Genomic DNA, 26,513 nt, shown 5'->3' with positions numbered 1-26,513 from the left:
ATTATAAATCCCAGGATTGGACAGGATATTGTCATTACTGGTTTATTTATTTTTTCATTGATTTAATTTATATCTTGCCTTTCTTCTTATACAGTGGAGCCTTGCCTTACGTGGGGGATCCATTCCAGACCCCCCCCCCTCACGTAAGGCGAATAACACATATGCTCAAGCCCCATTCAGTATAATGAGGCTTGTGCTCATTGTGGGGTGGTGCATTTGCGCCACGGACACATACGCCATTCATTTCATTGCCACGCAGCTTCTGCATAAACCGGAAGCCACGTATGGTGTGCCCATGTATGGAGCGGGCGCACTGTATAGGATGCAAGGCGGCAAGGTGAAGTGGAATTATAGCACTATAATTGTGTGTTGGGAAAGGGCTCTTGGGTTGGTTGTTTCTACACCTTGGGCCATTTCACACTGTACATTTGCAGCACTATGATTCTACTTTAACTGCCAGGGCTACATCATGTGGAAACCTGGGTGAAGCACTAGAGCTCTCTTGCTGAGAATTCTATAATACCCCTCCCTAAAGTGCCAATCCCAGGATTTCCAAAGATATTACTGTGGCAATTAAAGAGGAATCATAGCACTAGTGTGAAAGATCCCCTGAACATGGGAACTTAGGGTGCATCTACACTGTAGAAATAATCTAGTTTGATGCCACTTTAATTGCCATAGCTCCATCCTACAGGTTCCTAGGGTTTGTAATTTGGTGAGGCACCAGCACTCTTTGGCAGAGAAGGCTAAAGACCTTGTAAAACTACAGATCCAAGGATTCCCTATGCCATATTTATGTCATAAGATGGAGTTACAGCACCATAGGATTGCATTATTTCTACAGTGTAGGTGCACCCTCAGCCTTTAGTTATCCATGGTGGGCAATCTGTGGTCTTCCCAATGTGGTTATGGACTCTGTTTCCCATTATCCATGCCCATTGTTCATGCTGGCTGGGGCTGATAGAAGTTGGAATCCAACAGCATCTGGAGGAGCACAGCTTCTCACCCAGGACTTAATAAAAAAAAAAAACATTTCAAAGGAAGCATTTCAAAGATCTTTAATAATAATGGTTTGTTTTAATATTGACCTTTCTTTCCTCTTTGTTCTGCTAGGTCAATGTCTCCTAACAATATTCTGTAGGATTTTCTCCCCCAGAACACTTTAGTCTTTGCATCCAAAGCATTAAAGAATGCTAACTTGATAATACATCTGGCATGATGGTCCCTAGATGTTTTGAACACATAATTCAGTAAAGTTTACTGAAGAACTCTTCCTAGTGTGAGTCTCCCCATTTTCTGGGTCACAACTTCCTAAATACTCCATTTTTATTGCCAAATGAAGTCTAGAGTGACAGATGGAATAATAGTGTTATATTTTCAGGCAGGATTTATATTTTGCTGTAAGTCAAGTTATATCGGGGTTTCGGTGACCACACTGTTTTCATAGGAGACCTTAGAATCCGCACTTCATGTTGTAGCCTCCCCACAACCCTCCCCAAAAATGTTTTGCTCACCAAATGTCCTATAGGCATTGGGGGTATTTCTGCCACATTTTTGAGCTGTTTTAGGTCCAGGAGAGACCTTTTTTAAAAAAAAAACAATAAGAAGAGTAAACCTATTAGAGAGCGGGGTGTGTTTGGCCTGGAGAAAAATGAGTGGGAACGTGACTGTTGTTGTGTGCCTTCATGTCATTTCCAACCTATGGCGACTGTAAGGGTTTTCTTGGCAAGTTTCTTCAGAGGGGGTTTGCCATTGGCCTTCCCTGGAAGCTGAGAGAATGTGACTTGGCCAAGGTCACCCAGTGGGTTACATGGCTGAGTCGAGATTTTAACCCTGGTCACCAGAGTCTTAGTCCAATGCTCAAACCACTACACTACGCTGGCTCCCAAGGACGTGATAGCTATCTTTAAATAGTTGAAGGGATGCCATATAGAGAATGGAGAGGCCTTGAGCCTAAAGCTGGTAGCATTTGGGATTGCACTTGGAGCCCCTTTCTCTGATGGGTGCCGCCACCACTTCTGTGCTGCCCAGGGAACTGGCTCACCCTCCCTGCCCCAAGTCAAAGTGTCTATGTCAATTCTAGTAACAAATGTGGGTGGTCTGGAGAAGAGAAGGTTAAGAGGTGGTATGAGAGCCATGTTTGAGTCATAGAATTTTATTGAAGGGGGAGGGTAGCAAGCCCTCCCAACCTATGCCGGAAGGGTCCTTGGAGCACCCAGCAACAAAGAAAGTTCAGAGTCCGATTGTAGCTCAAAATAAGCACATCTTTAATCTCCGTACGGGATGACAGCTGCCTAAATGGCAATTCCAAGACTGTCATACCCAAATGTCTTTCTTCAAACCTTTTATACATTTTGAAATGCAAGCATAGCTTAAACAGCATCTCTTTTTGGGTTAACTTTCAACATTTCCCAAAACCAGTTTACTGACTAATTCCTGCCTTCCTGATTCCTAGCAAGTTTCTACAGTTTAGGTTAATCCTTCACAATCCCATTGTTCCTCTTTATCAGATTGCTTTAGCCATGTTGTGCTATAATCATTAAACTGCCCAACTGGCCTTTAGACTTAGGTATTTGTTCCTCTCATTATTATTATTATTATTATTATTATTATTATTATTATTATTATTATTATTATTAACTTTATTTATAAAGTGCCGTAAATCTACATGGCGCTGTACAAAACCAAGTAAAATCAAGAATATAAAAGCCTGCCTATGGCATACAATCTAAAATGATAGAATCATAAAGTTGGAAGAAACCCCAAGGGTCATTCAGTCCAACCCCATTTTGCCATGCAGGAACTCACAATCAAAACACCCCCAATAGCTGCCCATCCAGGCTCTGTTTAAAAACCTCCAAAGGAAGAGACTACTACTCTGTAAGGGAATGTATTCCACTGATGAACAGTTCTTGGATCCATTGCTCCATGTCCTAGTCTCTGGAGCAGCAGAAAACAAGCTTGCTCCCTCCTCAGTATCACATCCCTTCAAATACTTAAACAGGGCTATCATATCACCTCTTAACTGCCTCTTCTCTAGGCTAAACATACCAGTTCTCTAAGACTCTCCTCATAAGGCATGGTTTGAACAGAATGTTTGAAGAGATGTGAGACTAGTGAGATCCCTTCAGAGGATGGAGCCAGCTTGTTCAATCTCTATGATTCCAGCTGTCCCAAGTCAAGCTATATACTGTAGTATTATATATTATATTATTATTATAATTTGTATTCCAATGTGAAGTTGAAGGCTTTCATGGCTGGCATCCATAATTTTTTGTTGGTTTTGTGGCCATGTTCTAGAAGAGTTTATTCCTGATGTTTTTCACCTGAATCTGTGGCTGGCATCTTCTGAGAAATTATATTCCGCTTTTCTCCCAGAATTGGGACCCAAAGCAGCTTACAGTCTAAAAATACAGTACAATTAAAAATGTACAAAAATGACAATTAAAATAGAATTAAACTATTTCAATATTAAAATAGATCATTTGTTTAAAATAGAATACAGGCCCAGTACCGACTGCTGCTTTGCGGTGGCTTGAGGCCAAGAATAGGGCTCGGGACAGTGGAGTGTCTGCACGCTCCTGAGCCCTACGGCATGCCGCTGGTGCCATCATGGCTTGCCCCCATTCACACAGGGCCACCATGATGATGTACGCTGTCTAAACGCTGTGCCACACATACATCATCAGTGTGCGTGAGGGCACCAATGGTGCCTGGTGTGTGCCCTAAAAAGCATAGCATAAGAGTTCCACAGACAGAGCTGTGCTGTTGCCCCCTTGCTCGCCACCACCCAAGAGTCTCTTTTTTGCTGCCGAATGATCATTCTGTGGCTGATAGAGAGGGGTAGTTTGAAATTAAAGAATCATCTGGCTATGCCCCATAGCGGATGCAGAGTAGTGACAGCATCTCCAAAGTCTCAGATGCCATCCGTCTGTGTGTGGCTGTGGGACATCTCTAATCTCCTGTGCTCTCCATCAGCCACTGAAAGTCTGTCCAGGGGTACTGTAGCAACAAAACCATGGTCTGGGGGTTGGATTAGCTTCTGCAGAGGGTGGAAGAGGATGTCAGCCTTCCCAACAACCAAACAATGACACAGGCAGCATGAGGTGGACTTTGACCTATGTAAGTCACTAATGGGACGCTGGCTCCCCAACGTAAGACTTGGGAGAGCCTACCTGCAGCCCTGTTACCATCAACATAGTATTTTGCCTTGTAAGGATCACAAAGTCCCACCAGTGCAAAACTGTACAGTGGGCCTTTGGTATCCTCTAGAGTTTGGTCCCAGGACCACCTGCAGGTGCAAAAATCCGTAGATGCTAAAGTCCCATTGTATACACTGGGATAGTAAAATAGTGTCTCTTATATAAAATGGCAAAGTGAAAGTTTGATGTGAAATCCAAGGCTTTTGCAGCTGGCATGCATAGGTTTTTTGTAGGTTTTCTGGGCTATGTGGCCATGTTCTGGAAGAGTTTATTCCTGACATTTCACCACATGTGCAAGCAAAACATCAGGCCTCCATTGTGTGGTGCCTTGTCTTCCTTTGGTCACCCTGCACTTAAACCGGTATCACACAGTGTTACTGTATTTCTACAGTGTAGATGCACCTCCACCTCTTCCTTTGTGCAAGAACCCCAGGGGATCAATTCCCCCCTTATCCCCCCTGCATTCCACACCAGAAGTAGTTAAACTCACTAAGCTTCTTTTTCCTAGAGAGGCTCAGAGCAACTAAGGCAAGAACTATGGGAGGCGTAGTTGGAGGCACTCTTCTTCCTGTGGGCTGGGTTTGCAATATTTCCAGCCTCCAAAAAAAGGAGAGGCACAAAGTGGGTGAGGATGATGCATGCAGGAGTGCTTTTTCTTCTCTTTTTGTAATTGTCTTTTTTGCAGTTTTCAGGGAAATTGCAATGGTCATTTTGCAATTTTCAGGGAAATGGTGTGTGGATGGCTGGGTGGTTTGGCTGCTAGATTATACTTTTTACCAGGGGCCAAAACGGTCTACAGTACTTCCCTTGCAGCTTTGGGGCAAGCACCCTCTTTTTATTACCAAAGGAATGGTGTGTGTGTGTGTTGCAAGGATCATTTGTGCTTCATGCAACAGGGGTGCTCAACTAAATGACAGAGGGGTGCATCCACATTGTAGAAATAATGTAGTTTGCCACCACTTGAACTTGCCAGGGCTCCAATCCTACAAAATCCTGGGATTTGTTGTTTGGGGAGGCAACGGCCTTCTTGGACTGAGAAGGCTGAAGACCTTGGAAAGCTACAAATCCCAGGTGTCTATAGGATGCACAGCACTGAATGTGATGACATTCTGCATTGTTTTTACATTGTGAATACACAATAATGCAGTTTGACGCCACTTTAACTGTCATGGCTCTATCCTACAGAATCCTGTGATTTCTAGTTTGGGGAGGCACCAGCTCTCTTGGGCTGAGAAGGTTAAAGACCTTGTCAAACTAAAAAACCCTGGATTCCATAAGATGGAACTACAGCTTATCTTTTTGCCCTGATTCTTAACAGAAAGCTGTGTTTACCATGAGTTAGGTTTTCTTTCCTGCCATTTTCTACATTACAGCTTCATATTATTTATTTATTTATTTATTTATTGAGAGCCAGCATGGCATCACTGAGTGACCCGGGGCAAGTTACACTCTCTCAGCCTCAGCAGAAGGCAATAGCAAACCTGCTCTGAACAGATCTCGCCAAGAAAATCCCTTGATAGGTTCGCCCCAGGGTTGCCATACATTGGAAATGACTTAAGGCACACAACAACAACAACAACCATTATTATTATTATTATTTCCCCCAGCTCAAACCACTACTTAATTTTGGCCCCCTCTCCCAATTTCTCCCTGAATTATTTTTTCCCATTTGTATTTTATTGAATCAGTCATCTTCCTCAAGCTTCACTGAGGGTGCATCCACACTGTAGAAATAATTCAGTTTCACAGCACTTTATGTGCAGTGGCTCCGTCCTATGGAATCCTGGGATTCATAGTTTTACAAGGTCTTTAGCCCTTGCTACCAAAGAGGATTGGGTAGGATAGAGCCATAGCAGTTAAAGTTGTGTCAAAATGCATTATTTCAACATTGTAGATTCTCCTTTATGTTAAAAAGTTGCTGGGTAGGAAAAGTGCCTTGACCAGCCCTATCCGGACTTGCTCGTGTCAAAATTGTGCATTTGTTGTTATCATGTGGCTTCAAGTTGACTCCGACCCTTTCGTTGTGTTTTCTTGGCAAGATTTGTTCATAGGGGGTTTGCCTTTGCCTTTCTCTGAAGCTGAGAGAGTGTGACTTGCCCACAGTCAGCCATTGAGTTTCCATGGCAGGACAGGGATTCAAACCCTGGTCTCCTGGCTGTTGCCACACTACTGAATTCATGCAGTTCGATACCACTTTAACTGTTGTGGTGGTATCTTATGGAATCCTGTTTTTTATTATTATTATTATTAGTTTATTGTGGCCAAGAACTTCCTGACAGAGAAGGCTAAATATCTCACAAAACTACAGATCCCAGAATCAAATAGCATTTAGTCATGCCAAAGCGGTGCCAAACTACTTTATTTCTGCAGTGCAGATGCATCTATAGTCTCTTTGCAGTGGATTCTAACAGAAATATCTGTTCAATCAGCCTGGATTTTCCATTAAATTGCCATATTGTTAGAAAACTACTGCCTTCCAATATATAATGTTCCATGGGTAATCTTGGACCCATAAAAGTCTTGGGTAGGGAGATGGAAAGTTGGCTAAAACAGCCAATTTTAAACTATAAACCTTATCAACACACTGTTTGGTTCTCCGCATGAAGTCCAAGCACTTTAGTTAGTAAAAGCGTGGGAGATGGTCGTAAAACTGTCCCTTTAGCCGAATGGATTTTGGACAGTTTTACAACTAGAAGAGAATGAAAGTGCTTCAACATCATGCCGTCACATGCCGGGTTTGTTTTGTAATGCGATATGGTTCAATGAATTTTCAGTTAATATATTTTTAATTCTGTGTTTGGATGATTTTAATGTGTCCTATGTTTATGCGTTTTCACATATGTTTTAAATGGTTTAACATGTTTTAATCTTATGTCGTGCCCCGCCTCAAGCCTTGGAAAGAGGCGAATAAGAAATAAAATGTATTATCATTATTCAAAAGAGAAAGGGAGAGGTCTATTTTATTTTATTTTTGGTCTAATTACTGCTAATTTTTTCCCCTCAAGGAGAATCCTGTACTGTCAATCTGGCATGACTGTTGTTTGTCTTTGACTGAGACTCCAATAAACTGAAGAACACAGTAAACTGGACAATAAATCTGAGAACTCAATACACTGGACAGTAAATCAGAGGACCCAAAAAATTGGTGAAGCTAATATACTGGACGATAAATTGGGGAATAATAATAATAATAATAATATTTATTTGTATACTGCCCTCTGGCAAACCAATCCGGGCGGTTAACAACAGTAAAATATAAAATATGACAATTAAAAACACTTTATCCCTCCCCCCCTTAAGACAGTATTAAATAGTATAACATATTAAAAATACAATATCAAGGATAAAAACAGCAATTAAAACTAAAAACCCTGATATCCCTCTGTTGTCCACAAACTGGACAATAAATTGGAAACCCCAATAAACTGGAGAATAACTGTGGAACACTCAATAATTTGTGGGCTGACTATTCAGAAGGACTCATAAAACATTGAACATTTTCCCCTAGGAAAGATCTAGGGTTGGAGGGGAAAAAATAGGTAAAGTGGCCCTTAGCTTAAGACAAGATGGCCAGTGAGACGGGAATGGAATTAGTGTTTGGCTTTCCCTTTCAGACTATGGTAGAAGGGAAGCAAGGGATCAAAACAGAGGGGCAACATTTGCCAGGCATTATGCATTGCGAAGGATGGGAAGAAGAAGCCCCACATGCCATTTGTGGTGGAAATATTAGGAGAATCTTGCCCCAAGTGTCAGGGGAAGATGTTAAGCAGGAGCCAGGGGAAGGGATGCTCCAGCGATGGGATGACCAGTGGCAGACGTTTCTGAAGACGATGGAGTTGCCTCCGTTAGAACTGGGAAACCCACCATCACCAGAAGAGTCGGTACCCTGGGACAACGCTCAAGCATTCCTGGCTGCCTTTGAGCAAGTGGCCAAGGCCTGTCGGTGGCCCAAGGAAGAGTGGACGGCCCGGCTCCGGCCAGCCCTCCAAGGAGACACTGAGCGAGCCTTTGAGAAAATGGATGCCAGAGACAGAGTGGATTATGGGAAGGTGAAGGCAACCATTTTGTGGAGAGATGCCATGCAGAGAGAGGAGCAGCGTCGAGATTTCCGGGGCTTCTGCTACCAGGCGGCCAAGGGACCAAGGATGGTTTATGGCCACCTCCAGGAACTGGGTTGTCGGTGGCTGAAGGTTAAGAGGCAAACCAAGGAGGAGATCCTGGAAGACTTGATCCTGGAGCAGTTCCTGGCCATCTTGCCCTTGGAGATGCAGGAATGGGTGAGGGACCGTGGGCCAGGGACCTCTTCCCAGGCAGTGGCCCTGGCAGAGGATTTCCTAGCCAGGCACTGCAAGGCTGAGAGACCAGAGCAACAGGTAGGTTAACTAATCTCATGCGATGGGGAAGCAGCTTTCCCAATTGGTACTTTTCAGATGTCGTTGTTGTTGTTGTTGTTGTTGTTGTTGTGTGCCTTCAAGTCAATTCCGACTTATGACGGCCCTAAGGCAAACCCTAAGGCTCGCCTCAAGCTTTGATGAGAAGCAGGGAATAAATAAAACTTATTATTATCATTATTAATAATAAAAAAACCTATCATGGGATTTTCTCAGCCAGATTTGTTCAGAGGAGGTTTGCCATTGCCTTCCCCTAAGGTTGAGAGTGTGTGACTTACTCAAGGTCACCCAATGGGTTTCATAGTCGAGCTGCAAATCAAATCCTGGTCTCCAGAGTTGTGGTCCAACACTCAAACCACAATGCCACACAGGCTCTCACTATGGTTTTATGCTGTCTAGGAAAAATGGGAGTTGTAGTCCAGCACACAATATATGCTGGACTACAAATCCCATTTCCCCCAGACAGCATAAATCCACAGTGAGTGAACCTGTAGTCCAAGAAAATCTGGAAGGCCACACATCCTCCATCATTAATGGATTACGACATTTATTTGGGATATCTCATGCAATGGCCGGAGGGCATAGTTTAGGGATAGTGATCCTGATCTGCACAGAGTCATGCCTGTGGAGAAGAAATAGAGGTTTACTCCTTTCAGTGGGTTGCCACTGCCATCTTGAGGCCGAGAGTCACCCAGTGGATTTTAATTCTTGAGCAGGGAATCGATCTGATCTCCAGAGTCTTAATCCAAGACTTGATTCTTCCAAATTTCATTTGTATGCAGTTTTTCTGAAAATAAATAAACAAAGTGGTTTAAGCCAGGGTGGTGTAGTGGTTTGTGCACTTATTTTCAGGAAAAACCTGCATACAAATGAAATTTGGAAGAAAAAAAAAACCCTGGATGGGTGGGCAGGCCTACTCCTAATGCTGTACAGTGTGGCAGCAACACCAAGAGCCTTGTTGCATTATTAAACAAACCTGGCAGGCAAACGAAAAGACTCATGTTTCTCTCCCTCCGCATGACTAGTTCTTTTCTGGTTGTAAAACCATGAGAGAGGGTCATTTGCCAATCTGAAATAATACATTTGGCAAAAATGGCTCTTTTACAATGCTCTTCCAGGCTTTTACAACCTTAAGAGAAAAAGAGTCATGAGGAGGGAGGCGAAAAAAGCATGCGTCTTTTTGTTTGCCTGCTGGGTTTGTTTACTAATGCAATAAGGCTCCAAGAAACTCCTATTGGGGATTTCAATTGTTAGAAAGGGGTTAGACTGTATGACCTCTGGGGTTCCTTCCAATTACATCAGTCTATGATACACTCAACACCTCTTTCTTGTTCTATCCCTCTGTGCCCAACAGGGTCTTTGTTTCTGTTTCAGATGAAAGAGGTATCCCTGAATTTCTCTGTGGCTGAACAGATTCCATTGGTCTGTGAGCACAATCCGGTCTTCCAGGAGGAGAACGCTGAAATTGTCCATTCTCAGGGTGAGAATTTTTGTTTGTAAATACATTGATGGGATATGAGTGTTTATTTTTTCTGTGCCACAGTCTGACAAAAAGTTTTTGACAGTTTCTTGGAGTATAAGGTGGTTATATAGATGGTTATCATGGTTTGAATGTTAGACTACGACCAGGGTTTGATTCTGAGCAACAACAAACAAGGAGGCTGCATTGTTTAGACTGAGCTGTTGGCTTTTTATCTTTTCAATCTTTTAAAGTGTAGTTTTAAATCACTTTAGTATTGTCATTAGTTTAATTCCATTTTGATGTTCGCTTTTTTGTATGTTTTTAGCTGTATTGTGTTTTTAAATTGTAAGCTGTCTTGAGTCCCAATTGTGGGAGACAGGGGGGATATGAATAAAGATGATGATGATGATGATGATGATGATGATGATGATGATGATGATGACCTGTTGCAAAAGAGAAGAACCTGGCCAGTGCATTAGAGCCGCTTGAAGAGCTAGTGTGATATACTGGTTAAGATGTTCAGTTAGGAGTAAGAAGATCTGGGTTCATTTTCCCACTCAGTTTGCACTACTAACAGTCCTCACTGGATGAACATACAGTCAGCTCTTGATATCCACAGATTTCCCCCCTCCCCCAACAGATTCCAGCATGCGCGGTTTGAAAATATTTTTTAAAAATACAAAAGCAAACCTTGATTTTGCCATTTTATATATGGGGCACTATTTTACTATGCCAATATATTTAAAGGGACTTGAGAATCCATGGATGTTGGTATCCACAGGAGGTTCTGGAACCGAATCCTAGCAGATACCAAGAAACCATTGTATAGTATGCGGTAGTTATTGTTGTGTGCCTTCAAGTTGTGACGACCCTATGGCAACCCTATCACAGGCAAGTTTCTCAGGGGGAAGGGGGGTTTGCCATTATCATCCTCTGAGGCTGAGAGAGTAGGACATGCCCAAGGTCATGTTTCCATGGCTGAGCCAGGATTCAAACCTTGATTTCCAGAGTCATAGTCCAATGCTCAAACTGCTATGCAGCACTGGCTCCTATTATGCAGTAACGTAACATGAGTGTAACTGTAGTAGTTGAAATCCTTCATCTTTTCCTTAATCTTCCCTTTCTCAGGCCAAGAGCAGACAAGTGCAAGTAACAGAGATCAGCCAGAAAATGATCATGGACAAACAAGCTGGATAGAGATGAACAGCATGAAAGGAGGGGGTTCCAAGCATGTTGTGCAAGAGGAAGATCCCCAGATTTGGCCGTCACCTAAGGAGCTTAAAAGTTCTTCCTTGGGGGAGAAGGTAGAAAAAGCCCTCCCTTACAATGGCAATGAGCCCCTTTGTACTACAAGCCAACAGAGAATCCAGATGGTGAAGAGCGAGGACACTGGGGTGGGTGGCATTGGCAGTTTCCCAGGGAACTCAGAGATCATCGAATTTCAGGTGACCCACAGTGGCGGCATGTCCTACAAATGCTTGGACTGTGGGAAGAGCTTCAATTACAGCACCAGCCTTGTCAGACATCAGAGAATCCACACGGGTGAGAAGCCGTACAACTGTTTGGACTGTGGAAAGTGTTTCCGCCAAAGATCAGGCCTCACAATACATCAGAGAATCCACACTGGGGAAAAAGCTTATCAGTGCCTGGACTGTGAGAAAAGTTTCCGTGTGAAGTCGCACTTAATCCGGCACTCCGTTGTTCACCAGGGGGAGACCGGAGAGATGCCCTACAGGTGTTCCGAGTGCGGGAAAGGCTTCCGTTGGAACGCAAACCTCATCACACATCGGAAAACGCACATGGGGGTGAAGCCGTTTGAATGTGCCGAGTGCGGGAAGAGCTTTTATTCCAACATGAGACTTGTGAGGCATCAGAGAGTCCACACCGGGACCAACCCGTATACCTGTGCCATCTGTGGGAAAAGCTTCTGTGATAACACGGGCCTCACCAGACATCAGAAGATCCACACAGGAGAGAAGCCGTACATCTGTCTGGATTGCGGGAAAAGCTTCAACCGGAACTCAAGTCTTATTTCGCACCAAAGGATCCACACGGGAGCTAAGCCATTCCAATGCAGGGACTGTGGGAAAAACTTCAGGTCTAAATCCGAACTTCACAGGCATGAATTAAGCCATGTGAGAGAGATAAGCGAGAAAGGTTTGGTTGGTGATATCTCGACAAATGAGCAAAACTGGCAGCAAACAGGAAGTTAGAAAAGAATGGAGAAAGTAGAGGTGAAAATGATCCACTCTATGAATGTCATAAGGTACATAGTGCACTGTTTTTCCAATGCACCTGATTTGAAGTTTTGCAAAGTAAATCAATTCAATAAAGTTGAATTTGTAGTAAGTTGTAGTAAATAATTTCAATAAAGAAATAGTCCAACAACATTTGGATGGCTGCAGAGTTATTACCCCTGTTGCAGGTGAAGATGCTTTGAAAGCAGATAAAATTTAGTAACTGCTTTTTCTTTAACTGATGCAGATATCTGACATTATAAAATAACCAGTGAAATTTTGTTCATCTTTATTATTGATATCCATCTTCAGCAAAGCCAATAGTCATCTAAAACACCGGAGACTCATCATATTCCTAATCTCTGCACCTAGAACTGAAATTGTGAGATACTGTAAGATGGAGAATTTCTTACTCAAAAATTTAGTACCATATTTTCTGGCGTATAAGACGACTGGCCGTATAAGACTACTCCTCTTCCAACGTACACCAAATAATTTTTTTTAAAAACATCAGATTTGATTTCAATATGGTAATTTTAATTCAAATATTTATGACATGCAGGTACTTAGCAGGAAAACTTGTTGTATACAAAGCCTGCTTGGATTGGTCAATTCTCCCTGCCTGCCCAGCCCTCCCTGTCTCCAAGATTTTCTTCTACCGTACTTGTACAGCACTGCTCTTGCTGCTTTCATACGGTCACCACATGCAGAGAGTATACAGCCGCAGCCGTTTTTGAGCTCCCACCACCATATGTGGTGACCGCAGATTTTCCAGTCCGGCTCGGAAGTTTCAGCACCCACAATATAAGACAACACCCAGCATATAAGACGACCCCCCTGACTTGAGAAAATTTTCCTGGGTTAAAAAGTAGTCTCATATGCCAGAAAATACAGTACAGTAATTGCTTTTTCTTTAACATATGTGCATTACATTGTTTATGATTGTATATTGTATATAATTATACATTACAATGTATATCATTACAATGTATATAATTGCAGTAGTCCCTCCTCATTTGCAGGGGTTCAGGGTTCAAGACCCCTGTGAAAGTGGGAAAACTGCAAATAGAAAAACACTATCTTTTAACCCTAGAGAACACCTATCTAGGAATCTCTAGGTCCCCCAAAATGCAACTCTGTGGTTAACATCCACTGGAAGTTGACCATGAAATTGCACTGGACAACCTACAAATGCCAAGAGAAATTTTTTTCCATAGGAATGTCTAAGACAGGTCCTCCATTGTGATCCTCTGCTGAATTCCTGAGAGAGTCATGCAGGAAGACCTAGAAATTCTCTTCCAACTCTATGGTGTTTATCAGACAAGCTCTTAAAGAGGTACTATTCCAGTGTGACTCCTCTAGCAGCCTCCTGTTGCATGCTGGGATTGGCAGTTTTAAGGAGCTGAACTTCTCTGCCTGAGAATTCTAAATACCCCTCCTTAAAACTGCCAATCCCAGCATGCAACAGGAGGCAGCTAGAGGAGTCACACTGGAATAGTACCTCTTTAAGAGCATAGTGTGATAAACATCTATGATTCTATGACCCAAAAAGGGAAATGGTAGATCATTTTGTCACAGACGGGTGGTTAGTGTCCAAGATGTTCTTTCAAAAACCAGCTTAGTGCAAAGGCAGAGCAAAATGAGATATACAGTGTACCCTTTTTATATGTGGGGGATCCATTCCAGAGCCCCCGCATAAAAAAAACCTCACATATGCTCAAGCCCCATTGAAAGTAATAGGGCTTGTGCATGGTGCGGCGGTGTGGTGGCTTAATGGGATGTGCTGCCACTTGTGCCCCACACGCTCCCTCAGGCTTCCTCACGTCTTTCAGTGTATGCTGAAAGCCGCGTATAGTGTGCCCGTGTATGGCGTGGGCGCATTGTATTGGTATTGACATAATCAATAAAATCAGACCAATCCTCAATGAACGTGTGTGTGTTTTTTTTATGTGGATCTGTTCTTGAAGGAATAGGAAGGTTTTTCTGATAACCATGTGTCCCAGACATTTTTTTCACCAGTTTTCAAGTAACAAATTCCCTGTCTTCCAGCATCTCACAATTTCACTTCTAGCTGCAGAGATTAGGAATTTGATGAGTCTCCAATGTTTTAGATGATGATTGGTTTTGCTGAAGATTGACAACAATAATAAGGCCAGACAAAATTTCACTGGCTGTTTTCTAATGTCAGATATCTACATCAATACTGCATTCCAAAAATCATTTATTCTAGGACATTCAAGCCACTGGAAGTCAGGGTTTGATTCCCTGCTTGGCCATGGAAACACGGTGGGTAACCTTGGGTGAGGCACACAGTCTCTGCCCCAGAGCAACCTGTGATAGGGTTGCTTTAGGGTTGCCATAAGTTGGATGTGAAATGCAGGCACAGAACAACAGCAACAACAACATGGAGAAAGCATAAGTTTAACAATCAAGGACAAAATATACTTGATCTTAACAAGACTACATGTGAAAGGGATCTAGGAGTCCTAGTGGATCACAAGTTGAACATGAGTCAAGAATGTAATGCAGCAGCTAAAAAGGCCAATGCGATTCTAGGCTGCATCAATAGGAGCATACTGTCTACATCAAGAGAAGTAATAGTGCCACTCTATTCTGCTTTGGTCAGGCGTCATTTGGAATAATCCTGTGTCCAATTCTGGGCACCACAATTTAAAAAGGAAGTGGAGAATCTGGAACGTGTCCAGAGGAGGGCAACTAAAGTGGTGAAAAGCCTGGTGACCATGAGCTATGAGGAGAGACTTAGGGAACTGGGTATGTTTAGCCTGGAGAAGAGACAGTTAAGAGATGATATGATAGCTCTGTTTAAATATTTGAAGGGATGTCGTATTGAGGCAGCATATTGTACTCCAGATGACACCTGACCGGTGCAGACTATAGGGGGACTATTGCTTCCCTTCACTACGGTGCAGTACAGACCAGCACAGCTGTACAGCCGAACCCCCCCCCCCCCACCTAGAGTGGCTTCTTTGGGCATCATAAGGATTGCGATGCAGCCCTTACGATGCCGCTTCCCTCAGACACTCACACATCATCTCTATGCCCCCCATGTGCGTGGTGCCATGCAATAGTGGCCTGCCTGCACATAGTAGGGCTTGGAAGCATGTGGTTGGTGTGCGCTCCCAAGCCCTACTATCACTGCCAGAACACCATTTCCTGGTGGTGTGTATCGGGCCTATGTTTCTATGAATAAAGCCTAAGGAATTTCTTACAAGAAGTAGATTGGGGGTTTATCCGTAAATATCCTGGAAATATCACCTAATTATGCATAATGATTTCATGTGACATCATACAAAACCCTCCATTAAAGTGATACTCAAGAACTGTATTAAAAAACCAGGTGGAAAATAAAGTATGGCAGGGTTGCCAGATTCAAAACTGGAGAGGGTTCCTGTGCCCTTAGACAGTGGCCATTTCAGCAGGGCTTGCTTGCTGTGCAACCAAGTAGCAAGCCAACCCTGGTGAAATTCTCTCTCCATCACAGCCACTACAAGCACAGGATCCCTCCCCAGTTTTGAATCTGGCAAGCCTGGTGGAGATGCTCATCCTCTTTGTGTGGCTTAGGTTTGCAAAAGGAAAAATAAGGGTTAAATATCAGAGTCTGGATTCCTAGAGAAGCCCAGACATTTCAAGGGGAGAGAGAGCCAGGCATACAGCTGGCTGCAGCTTCCTGACCAGCCCTTTTTAGGAGGGGATTTTTTAGTGGGTGGGAAAGCAAAAAGCCCTCTTGTTCAATGCAAGCAACACCCCAAGGGTCAGAAAATGTGGCTTCAGACACCATGAAGGGGAGCTGATCTTTTGCATTCCTCACAGGCAGTGACACAGGTTTGCTTTTGAATGCCATTTTTTCCCTTTTAAATTTGCATTGTCCAAATTTGTGAAGCTCACACTTTGCATTCACAGGTTTATGTGCATTTTCCAATTTGCAAAGCTCACATTTTGCATGCCTCAGAGGTATTGATACAGGTTTCCTTTTTAATTTGTTTTTTTAATTTGCATTTCCAAATATGTGAAGCTCACACTTTGCATTCACAAGTTTGCTTTTTAATGTTTTTATCTTTTAAATTTGCATTTTCCAAATGTGAGAAACATATACTTTGCATTCACAGCTTTGCTCTTTAATATATAAATACATTTATTTAAATTTGTATTTTCCAAATTTGTGAAGCTCACACTTTGCATGCCTCAGAGGTATTGATAAGGTTTTCTTTTTAAATTGATTTATTTTTTAAATTTTAATTTTCCAAATTAATAAAGTTAATACTTTGCATTCTTTGCATACTAATATAGGTTGGCTTTTTATTTTTGTTTATTAAAAATACGTTTTTTGTATTTTCCAAATTTGTAAAGCTAATACTCTGCATTCCTCAGATGTATTGATAGAAGTTTGATTTTTATTTTTGTTTATTTATTATTAATTTGCATCTTCCAAATTTGTAAAGTTCACAGTCCGGGTTTGGATGGGCTTCCTCTGAAATAAGCTCTATTAATAGAGTTCAGCTCTGCAAAAAGGCTGAGTGGGGATGACAATTGGAAGAACCCAAAGTTCCAGGACTTTCAAGTAACAGTTTTTGGAAGAAGAAAAATGTGCAACATTATCCTAGGATACCTTCCCTGATTCCTAGATTCTTGGAAAGAATCGGAATCATTGAGGGTCCAGACCTCCAATCATTAACACTTAGGAAATGGTGAAACCAATCTATTGATCATCATCTATTGATGATGATGATGATGATGATACCACCATTACTTAGAGTATGCCACATTTTCAAAGGATATCTCCCTGATTACTAGATTTTTGAATAGCATCCTTGATAGTCCAGAATTTCAATTTGTAACGCCAGATAGACCGTGAAAGTGAAATATTGGCCTGTATTCTGTTGCTAGTTCTAACTAGAGTAGACCCATTGAATCAATGGGATTTACCTTGTGTTGACTCATGATTGAATAACTGAAGGGAATGCCATAACCACAAACAATCAACACAGGGTTTTCAGAAACAAGTCATGCCAGCGGCATCTACACTGCGGAAGCAATGCAGCTTGACACCACTTTAACTGATATGGCTCAATGCTAGGTCTTCTTTTCGTATTTTCATATTTTCGTATGTTCATATTTTCTTTTCGTATTATGTGCCAGTGTGTGTTCATTGTCTTGGTCCTTACTGGTTTAATACCATATTAAAAATTTGTTAAAAAAGAATTAAAAAAAAAAAGGGGGGGGGGAAACCATGTCCCATATCTGATGATATACTCACTGGTACCTAAGTTCTTGAGGGGAATTTGAATCCTTGATAGTCCAAAAGCTCAGCTGGTAGCACCTGTTAGACTGTGAAACCACCACCACCAATAACAGTAATGTGCTCCATTATACGAATTGGATTGATGTGTTCAACTCAGCCAACTTCGTTGTCTAGAATGTCACTTTTTACTCACAGCTATGCTTTTGATTTCTTGGCAGGACAGAATGGCAGCCGAACAGTGTGTGCCGCCCATGCAGACTTTCCACTTCCAGTCTGAGGTGCAACAATGTCGGGTGAAACAGGAACCTACAGAACGGTCGGCCCACTGCTGGGGCTCTCAGGAGCTCTTAAAAGTGGTCCGTGTTCCCGAAGCACGACTTAGCTATTCGCAAGCTCTGTGGGATGAGACAAACGCTCCGTTTGAGGACCCGGTTGCCTCTGGCAAGTGGTCCAGGAGGCACAAAATGATGGTGGCCTTACCAGTCCTTAACAGAGATGCCCCACTGACATGCATTGGTCCAGACACTGGCAGAGTGGCACCACAACCCTACAAGTGCCTAGGTCTCCATGAACAATATGAGTCCGTGAAGGAAGAGATGTCTCACGATGCCGCCCTTGAAAGAGAGACCCAACACCAGCGTTTCCGGGTCTTCCACTACGGGGAAGCTGGGGAGCCAAGGGAGGCCTGCCAACGTCTTTGGGACCTTTGCCAGCAATGGTTGCAACCAGAGAAGAACACCAAAGAGCAGATCCTAGAGTTGGTGGTCTTGGAGCAATTTGTTGCCATCCTTCCACCAGAGATCCAAGACTGGGTAAGGGAAGGTGGCCCAGAGACCTGTTCCCAGGCAGTGGCCCTGGCTGAGGATTTCTTACTGAGGCAGCAAGAGGCCAAGGAGAGGCAAGAAAAGGAGGTGAGGAGATGACTAGTGGACCCTTCTGGGGGATAATAATAATAATAAAATAATATTTTTTTTATTTTTATACCGCCCTTCCATAGATCAGAGCGGTTCACAGCAAATATCAATAAAACACAACATATACATTCAGGTTAAAACAATTACACAGCAGCAAAATAAAACAGAATAAAACCCCTGTTAGCCAGTCCTCTTTGCCACAGAAGAGGAAGGGAGGCCCACTGGACTTTAGTCGGGGAATGCCATCTGAAATAGAAAGGTTTTTAGGTCCTTTCTAAATTGGGCCAGGGAGGTGGCCGAGCGGAGCTCTGTGGGCAGCGTGTTCCAAAGGGCCGGGGCGGCGATGGAAAAAGTCTTCCTCGTGGTAGAGGTCAACCTAGCCCCTGGCACCCTAAGTAGTTGCTGCCCAGATGTTCTGAGGGTGCGGGACGGAATGTACGGGGAGAGGCGGTCCTTCAGGTATCCTGGGCCCAAGCCATTTAGGGCTTTATAGGTCATTACCAACACCTTATATTGTGCCCGGAAGCGAATAGGCAGCCAATGCAAGTCTTTAAGCATCGGTGTAATATGGCTGGCCCTGGAAGTTCCAGTGACCAGCCTGGCTGCCATATTCTGTACCATTTGTAGCTTCCGGGTTTGGTATAAGGGTTGCCCCATGTAGAGTGCGTTGCAGAAATCCAATCTCGAGGTTACCAGAGCATGTACTACCGTTTCAAGGTCCCTCTGGGCCAGGTATGGGCGCAGCTGGCGAATGAGCCGAAGCTGATAACAGGTGTTCTTGACCGTCGCATTCACCTGAGCAGTCAGGTGAAGTGATGAGTCAAGAAGCACCCCCAGACTGCGCACGGAGTCCTTCACAGGGAGCGTGACCCCATTCAGGACAGGTGGAACTACCGCCATTCCTGGACCAGGGGAACCTATCACAAGTACCTCCGTTTTCTCTGGATTCAGCTTGAGTCGGTTTTCCCTCATCCAGCCCATTACTGACTCCAGGCACGCCACGAGAGGAGAGACGCCATCCTCAGTCACTGCATCAGTCGGAGACATAGAGAAAATTATTTGGGTGTCATTAGCGTACTGATAACCCCGCACTCCATGTCTCTGGATGATCTCACCCAGCGGTTTCATGTAAATGTTAAATAGCATGGGAGACAGAATGGCTCCTTGAGGGACCCCAGTTTTAAGGGCCCTCTCATCGGAGCACACGTCTCCCAGCTGCACCATCTGGGACCTCCCAGAGAGGTAGGACCGGAACCTCTGGAGCGCAGTGCCCCCGATTCCCACCTCTGCCAGGTGCTCCAGAAGGATACCATGGTCTATGGTATCGAAAGCCGCTGAGATGTCCAAGAGCACCAACAGGGACACGCTTCCCCTGTCGATGCCCAGACGGAGATCATCGACCAAGGCGACCATGGCCGTCTTAACCCCGTAACCCGCCCGAAAGCCAGTTTGAAATGGGTCCAGATAATCTGTTTCATCCAAGACCGCCTGAAGCTGGATTGCAACCGCCCTCTCGATCACCTTCCCCAAAAATGGCAGCAGCGAGACTGGCCGATAATTATTATGTACCAGGGGGTCGAGGGAGGGCTTTTTTAATAAAGGTTTTACAATGGCCAATTTTAGATCAGATGGAAATTGCCCTTCCCTCAAGGATGTATTAATGATCCGGCGTAACAATAAAGTTACTGCCGGTCCCCCCTGGGCCACTAGCCATGAGGGGCAGGGATCAAGAGAGCAGGTCGTCTTCCAAACACTTCCGAGGATCTTGTCCACATCATCGGTACTTACTAACTCAAACCGATCCAGTTTAATGAGATCTACGGAGGCTCTGGATGCCTCTACACTAGGTTCTGCTTGAATGTCGGCGTTAAGACCTTCGCTTATCCGAGAGGTTTTATCCGCGAAGAAGTTATTAAATTGGTCGCAGCAGGCCTTAGAAGGTTCAAGGATCTGGTTCAGGGCGGGAGGGAGCTGAGTCAGCTCCCTGACCACCCTGAACAACTCTGCTGGACGTGACTCCGCGGACGCGACAGGAGCACCATAGAACGAGTTCTTAGCTGCTCGTATCGCCTCTCCATAGTCCTCTAACAGTTGGTCTAGGAGAGCCTTGTCGTCTAAGTGAAGGTGTTTCCGCCAACGACACTCTAGCCGTCGCAGTTCCCGCTTCCTTGCCCGGAGATCTTCCGTATACCAGGGCGTACGCTTGGAGGCGGGCCTGAGAGGACGCTTGGGAGCGATACTGTGTATAGCCCTAGAGAGACCGGTATTCCAGATACCAGTCAGGGCATCAACAGAGTCGCCGTCACTTCCAACCATGTATCCCTCTAAAGCTTCCTGGAACCTTTTGGGTTCCATCAGCCTTTGAGGGTGGACCATCCTAACAGGTCCACCACCCCCGGGGGGGATCTGGGTAGAGACTTTGATTTTTGCCTCCACCAGGAAATGATCCGTCCATGACAGGGGGGAAATATTAGTTATTTCCGCCCACGGATTTTCCGTATCCGAACAGAAGACCAAATCAAGAGTATTACCCGCAAAATGCGTAGGACCCAAAATCAGCTGGGACAGGCCCATGGCTGCCATGGTATCCATGAATTCCCGAGCCGCACTGGGTGGAACATAGCTGGCCGTGAGGGGGATATTGAAGTCCCCCAGGACAAGTAGCCTGGGCGTCTCCAGCATCAGCTCAGCGACCAGCTGTGTCAGCTCGTTAAGGGAATCCATTAGCGCACGGGGTGGCCGATACACCAACAGAATCCCTAGACTGTCCCTCGCCTTTAGGGTCAGGTAAATACACTCAATATAGGACGTCTGTCGGATGTGGTTCCTGGTGAGGGACAAGGTGTTCCTATGTATCAAGGCCACACACCCCCCGCCCATCTAACCTGGGCTGGGGGTTGGGCTGGATGGCCCTTGTGGTTTCTTCCAACTCTATGATTCTATGATTCTATACCATTTATCAGTGCACTCCCAAAACGGTTTACAATGTGTAAGCTCATTGCTCCCAACAAGCTGGGTACTAATTTTAGTGACCTCAGAAAGATGGAATCATAGAATCATAGAGTTGGAAGAGACCACAAGGGCCATCCAGTCCAACTCCCTGCCATGTAGGAAATCTCAATCAAAGCATTCCCGACAGATGGCCATCCAGCCTCTGCTTAAAGACTTCCAAACAGGGAGACTCTACCACTCTCTGAAGAAGTGTGTTCCATTGTCCAACAGCTCTTACTGTCAGGAAGTTCCTCCTAATGTTGAGGTGGAATCTCTTTTCCATCCATTGTTCTGGGTTTTATTCTCTAGAGCAGCAGAAAACAAGCTTGCTCCCTCAATATGGAAGCCTGAGTCGAGCCTGAGCTCTGACACTGAATTCACAACTTTGTGGTTTTTGAGTGAGTGGCTGCAATACAGGCATTTAACTACTGCACCACCAGGGCTACTGGCTAATAATAATAATACTTGTTGTTATTGCAAATATTCCAAAATTAAATATATATATATATCTGAAATCTAAAACACTTCTGGTCCCAAGCATTTCAGATTAGGGTGACTCAAGCTGTATAGCTAAAACAGTAATAAAAACAGCACTCATGTGAAACAAATTAAATGCTTTTAAAACATAACAGTGCAGATAGAAGTACCACACCTCATCCACATTAAAATGTTCTTCCACAGGAGCCAGTTACTAGCTAAAACCTCTAAATGCAAAGGTCTTTACTTGCCAGCAGAAAGTGAGCAGAGAAAGAGACAACCTTTAGAAGGGAATTCTGTGGGCCAGGGGCAGTTGCTGAAAAAGTCTGTAGAAGCTTTGATCCTGGAAATTTTGGCTCTGCTGCATGACTGTTTGGCTCCCTACATCTGTTTTCAGGTCCTGATCCATCAACCATCTGTGAATCCCCCTGAAACTGAACAGGAATCTTTGACTATTGAGCCAAAACAGCTTTATGAAGAACCGAAGCAAGAGAACACAGAAGATGCTGTCATTGCGAGTAAGGCTTCTGTTATGGTGTTCATTGTCTTATAGAGTTCAGATATATTGGGAAGTATGTGGCATAGTGGTTTGAGCATTGGGCTACAACTCTGGAGACCAGGGTTTGATTCCCAGCTCCATGAAGCCACTGGGTGATCTTGGGCAAGTCTCAGCCTCAGGGGAAGGCAATGATAAGTTTGCTTTAGGGTTGACATAAGTCAGAAATGGGTTGAAGGCACATAACAATGCCTGTGGAGGGTGCTAGTTTAGTAGACATTTTTGGGTGCACTTTCAGCCCATTGTTGTCAAATGAGCCTTTTCTCTACGGAAAAAACAACAAACATTTCTGTAAGTTTGAACCAGAAAGTGGCTGTGCAAAGCACCCAAATAGCTAAGCATAGTTGTGTATTGTATATAATGGTTCTTGAGCATTCATGGATTTTGTTACCCATTGGGGGTCCTGGAACCAAACCCCAGCGGATACCAAGGCCCACTGTACTGTTTAGCAAAAATTAATAAAAATAATTTTTTCCCCATTGGCCCTCCACACATCATAGATGGTTTAAGGCTCACAAGTGGACCCTTTTTAGAACAGGAAAACAGGGTCTCTCTCTTTTTTATAGTCTCTCTCTGGGGTAAAAACATGGTTCAGAGGACAAAAACACCCCCTCTTAAAAATGGGGGGGGGGGAGGAATAGGGGCCACAACAGTCTCAAAAACATCCTTGGGACACACATGTGGTTCACAGGCTAGGCTTTCCTTACCCCTGATATAATTCATGTTGGCTTTGCCTATTTATTTCCTCCAGGTGTGGAATGGACACCAGTCAGTGAGGAGGAAGAAGAGGAGCAGGAGTTGGAGGGAAATCCACAGCTGGAAATCCAGGACCAAGTGGGACTGCAGGGGTTGTCTACCAAAAGATTTTCTTGGTGTGTGGAATATGGAGAATTTTCTGCAAATCCACCTGAAACAGAAGCACCAGGCCAACCTGAAAATCAAGAGGGAACCTCTGTTTCTTCCGTGGGAAGTGATGGGGACTTCACTGAAATAGAGGAGGAGATCCCTAACAGCAAGGAACAAAATTCATGTACTGCAGATGAGGAGACTCAAAATCAGACTGTAGGCTTTATTTCTGACGAAAGAATCCTTACAGGAGAAAAGCCACACAAATGCTTGGTTTGTGCAAAAACCTTCACTTCAGAATCCAGCCTCATCGAGCATGAGAGGATGCATGTGGGAGAGAAGCTGTATTCTTGTTTACACTGTGGGAAAGGTTTTCACACAGGCTCAGACTTCATTCAGCATCTAAGAACCCACACCGGGGTGAAAATTTTCAAATGTTCCGAATGTGGGAAATGCTTCCGCCACACTTTCTCCTTCACCAGTCATCTGAGAAACCACATGGGGGAGAAGCCGTTTCAGTGCTTAGGATGTGGGAAAAGCTTTGGCACCCGCTCGGAACTGGTCAGGCACGAGAGATCCCATGCAGGCGAGAAGCTGTACAAATGCTCAGACTGTGGGAGAAGTTTCTGCCAGAGCTCACAGCTGATCACTCACCGGAGAATCCACACAGGAGAGAAACCATTCAAATGCCTTGAGTGTGGGAAAATATTCAGCAGGAGCTCACACCTTCTTGGGCACCAGAGAATCCATTCAATTGAGAAACCGTATAAGTGCACAGATTGCGGGAAAACCTTCAGTGGGAGGTCCCACCTCAATAGGCACCAAAGAATCCACACAGGAGAGAAGTTATTTAAGTGCTTGGTGTGTGGGAAAAGCTTCTGCATGAACTCGGACCTTATTGCACATGAAAGAATTCACACTGGGCACAAACCATACAAATGTCCAGAATGCGGGAAAGGCTTTAGTCAGAAGCAACACCTCACTAGCCACCAGAGGACCCACACAGGAGAAAAACCGTACGTTTGTTCACACTGTGGGAAGGGCTTCAGCGTGAGCTCCAACCTCAATACACATGAGCGCACTCACACTGGTGTGAGACCCTTCAAATGTTCCGACTGTGGGAAAAGTTTCAGTCAGAAATCCCACCTCATTGGCCATCAGAGGATCCACACTGGGGAGAAGCCTTATTTGTGCATGGATTGTGGGAAAAGCTTTGGGTCAAGTTCAAATCTTATGGCGCACATGAGAATCCATAGTGGCGAGAAAGCCTAGGAGCATTTCCTCAAGAGCTGGAACCAATTTGATGAAGAAGAACTTTCCTTCTAATCCTATCCCCCCGCCATCTATCTCCTTGCTAACATTCCCATTTAGATGCTAGAGAATTGGGAATTTTAGGAAAGAAGATATAGTAGCATTGTCAGGGTCAGTCCAAGAGATTTTGCTGTTTGAGGCAGAGGACAAGATGACGCTTCCTCCGTCCATGGACATAAGCTGACTGGACTGGTAGTTGAATCTTGCTTCACCCCGAATGATGGATTTGGGACCTTCAGCTCCCCTGAGACTATTAAGATTCAAGGAGCTCTAGGTAGGCTGTGTGACATAAGTACACAGCTGTCGTCCAGCAGATAGTGACAGCTGAAATATTTAGAAGGAAAAGGCGAGAGACTGGATGGGCTGTCCCTCAGTGTTTGCCACCTGAGGCTGTTGTCCCACTCTGCCTCATGGCAGGGCTGGCTCTTCAGTATTATACAGGATCATCCAAAATCCACAAAACAGTGATACCTTTATTGGACCAACCAAAATGCACATTGTACATGTTGCAAGCAATATGTTGGTTATTAGTTGGCCCAATAAAGTCATCGCTGTTTTGCGGGTTTTGGGTGATAAATGTACTTTGCTATATGGCCAACATGGCTACCCCTGGATATGTCTTCAGTATTACATTTGGCATGTTGATACTTAACTGTTACAGATCAATGTTCTAGCAATAAAGTTGATCGTTGAAGGTATGATTCTCTCCCCTCCTTGGGACATGCACTGGGCCAGACCTAGAACCAATGCCCACCTTGTTTCTGTAGTTCAGGAGTTGAGAATCTCAGGCTCTGTAGCCACATCCTTCTGCAATCCCAGGTATACCCTATAAGCCTCCCCTAGAAGAACGTGCCCCTTTTCTCCTTACAACATTTTTTGGTATTTAACTTATCACAAAGATTCCACCCCAACCTGCTCCCTCTACTGAAAGTTAAGAGGTGATATGATAGCCCTGTTTATGTATTTGAAGGGGCGAGGATGGAACTGTCGAACAGCCCTTACTGTCAGAAATGTTAAAGTGGAATCTCTTTTCCTTTGCATCCATTGTTCCAGGTCTTATTCTTTGGAGCAGCAGAAAACAGGCTTGTTCCATCCTCACCCATTCAAATACATACACAAGGCTATCATATCACCTTCTTTGGAGGTCTTCAAACAGAGACTGGATGACCATCAGTCATCAGATGCTTTGATTTTCCTGCATGGCAGAAGGGGATGGCCCTTGGGGTATCTTCCAACTATGAGATTCTATTATTCTAATCTGACCTTCCCTCCCAACATCTGTGTTGTGTTAGTGGACCTCAGCAAGCCAAATAAGACCCATGGAGATTTCTCCCTCAGTTGATGCTCTGGGACAGCAGTTTTCAACACTGTTGGACAGCAGACGTGGGTCCTTCTCAACCTTTACTGAAACTTTCTGAAGGAAGTGCACATGCTGTGCCCCCAAACTGCAGCTCTCCTCCCAAAAAGTGAAGAAAGGTCCTAGTCTTCATGGTTCTGAATTTTAAAAGTCCATCACCACCTGTGGAGGGAAAAGTGCATTTTCCACCACTTCTCTTTTTGAGAGAGTGGATGTGTGGAGAGAGGGATCCCAGGTGTGTATGTGGAAAACTGACCTCCAGACCCTCTGAAGCCCAATTTTGTGTATTAACGATATCAATATGACTAATAGGCCAGAAGCAGTTTCTAGTGGGTTTAGGGAGGGACAAAGAAATAAACTTTCCAGAAATTTTGAAATAAAGAGAGAATATATTTTCCCCATTCCTCAGCCCCAGAGGGAAAAATTAAAATATTCAAAAGAATTAGGGGGGGCGGGGGGCGGGAAGAAGCACCAAATATTAGCATCCTTGACAAGTGGAAAGTTACTTC

At 44.2% G+C, this 26,513-nt stretch overlaps 1 protein-coding gene across 3 annotated transcripts; it reads left to right on the top strand.

The window, feature by feature from the left end:
- The first annotated feature begins 7,597 nt into the window (after positions 1-7,597).
- On the top strand, positions 7,598-25,345 carry LOC121921869 (zinc finger protein 345-like). 3 transcript variants are annotated; one of them, XM_042450535.1, is made up of 4 exons: positions 7,598-8,575; positions 9,968-10,073; positions 11,184-12,190; positions 23,979-25,345. In XM_042450535.1, the coding sequence occupies exons 1-4, from the start codon at positions 7,769-7,771 to the stop codon at positions 24,606-24,608; spliced, it is 2,550 nt and encodes an 849-aa protein (XP_042306469.1). In that variant the 5' UTR covers positions 7,598-7,768; the 3' UTR covers positions 24,609-25,345. The 3 variants fall into 3 exon arrangements, with proteins under 3 accessions (XP_042306469.1, XP_042306468.1, XP_042306466.1); XM_042450534.1 differs by lacking the exons at positions 7,598-8,575; positions 9,968-10,073; positions 11,184-12,190 and adding exons at positions 15,956-16,135; positions 17,776-18,463; positions 22,332-22,452 and having other exon boundaries at positions 23,242-25,345; XM_042450532.1 differs by lacking the exons at positions 7,598-8,575; positions 9,968-10,073; positions 11,184-12,190 and adding exons at positions 15,956-16,135; positions 17,771-18,463; positions 22,332-22,452 and having other exon boundaries at positions 23,242-25,345.
- The last annotated feature ends 1,168 nt before the right edge of the window (positions 25,346-26,513 follow it).

This window comes from Sceloporus undulatus, chromosome 2 (genome assembly GCF_019175285.1).
Source record: "Sceloporus undulatus isolate JIND9_A2432 ecotype Alabama chromosome 2, SceUnd_v1.1, whole genome shotgun sequence".
Taxonomy (NCBI): domain Eukaryota; kingdom Metazoa; phylum Chordata; class Lepidosauria; order Squamata; family Phrynosomatidae; genus Sceloporus; species Sceloporus undulatus.
Note: the sequence above shows the minus strand (reverse complement) of the source record. Positions and strands in the feature narration are given on the sequence as shown.

What these genes read in the sequence shown, in the direction of transcription:
- LOC121921869 (XM_042450535.1), top strand. Translation starts at nt 7,769, where the DNA reads ATGGCCAGTGAGACGGGAATGGAATTAGTGTTTGGCTTTCCCTTTCAG. An exon ending in CTGAGAGACCAGAGCAACAG is followed by an intron (nt 8,576 to 9,967) that starts GTAGGTTAACTA and finishes TTTCTGTTTCAG; the next exon opens with ATGAAAGAGGTATCCCTGAA. An exon ending in ACAGGCATGAATTAAGCCAT is followed by an intron (nt 12,191 to 23,978) that starts GTGAGAGAGATA and finishes CAGAGCTCACAG; the next exon opens with CTGATCACTCACCGGAGAAT.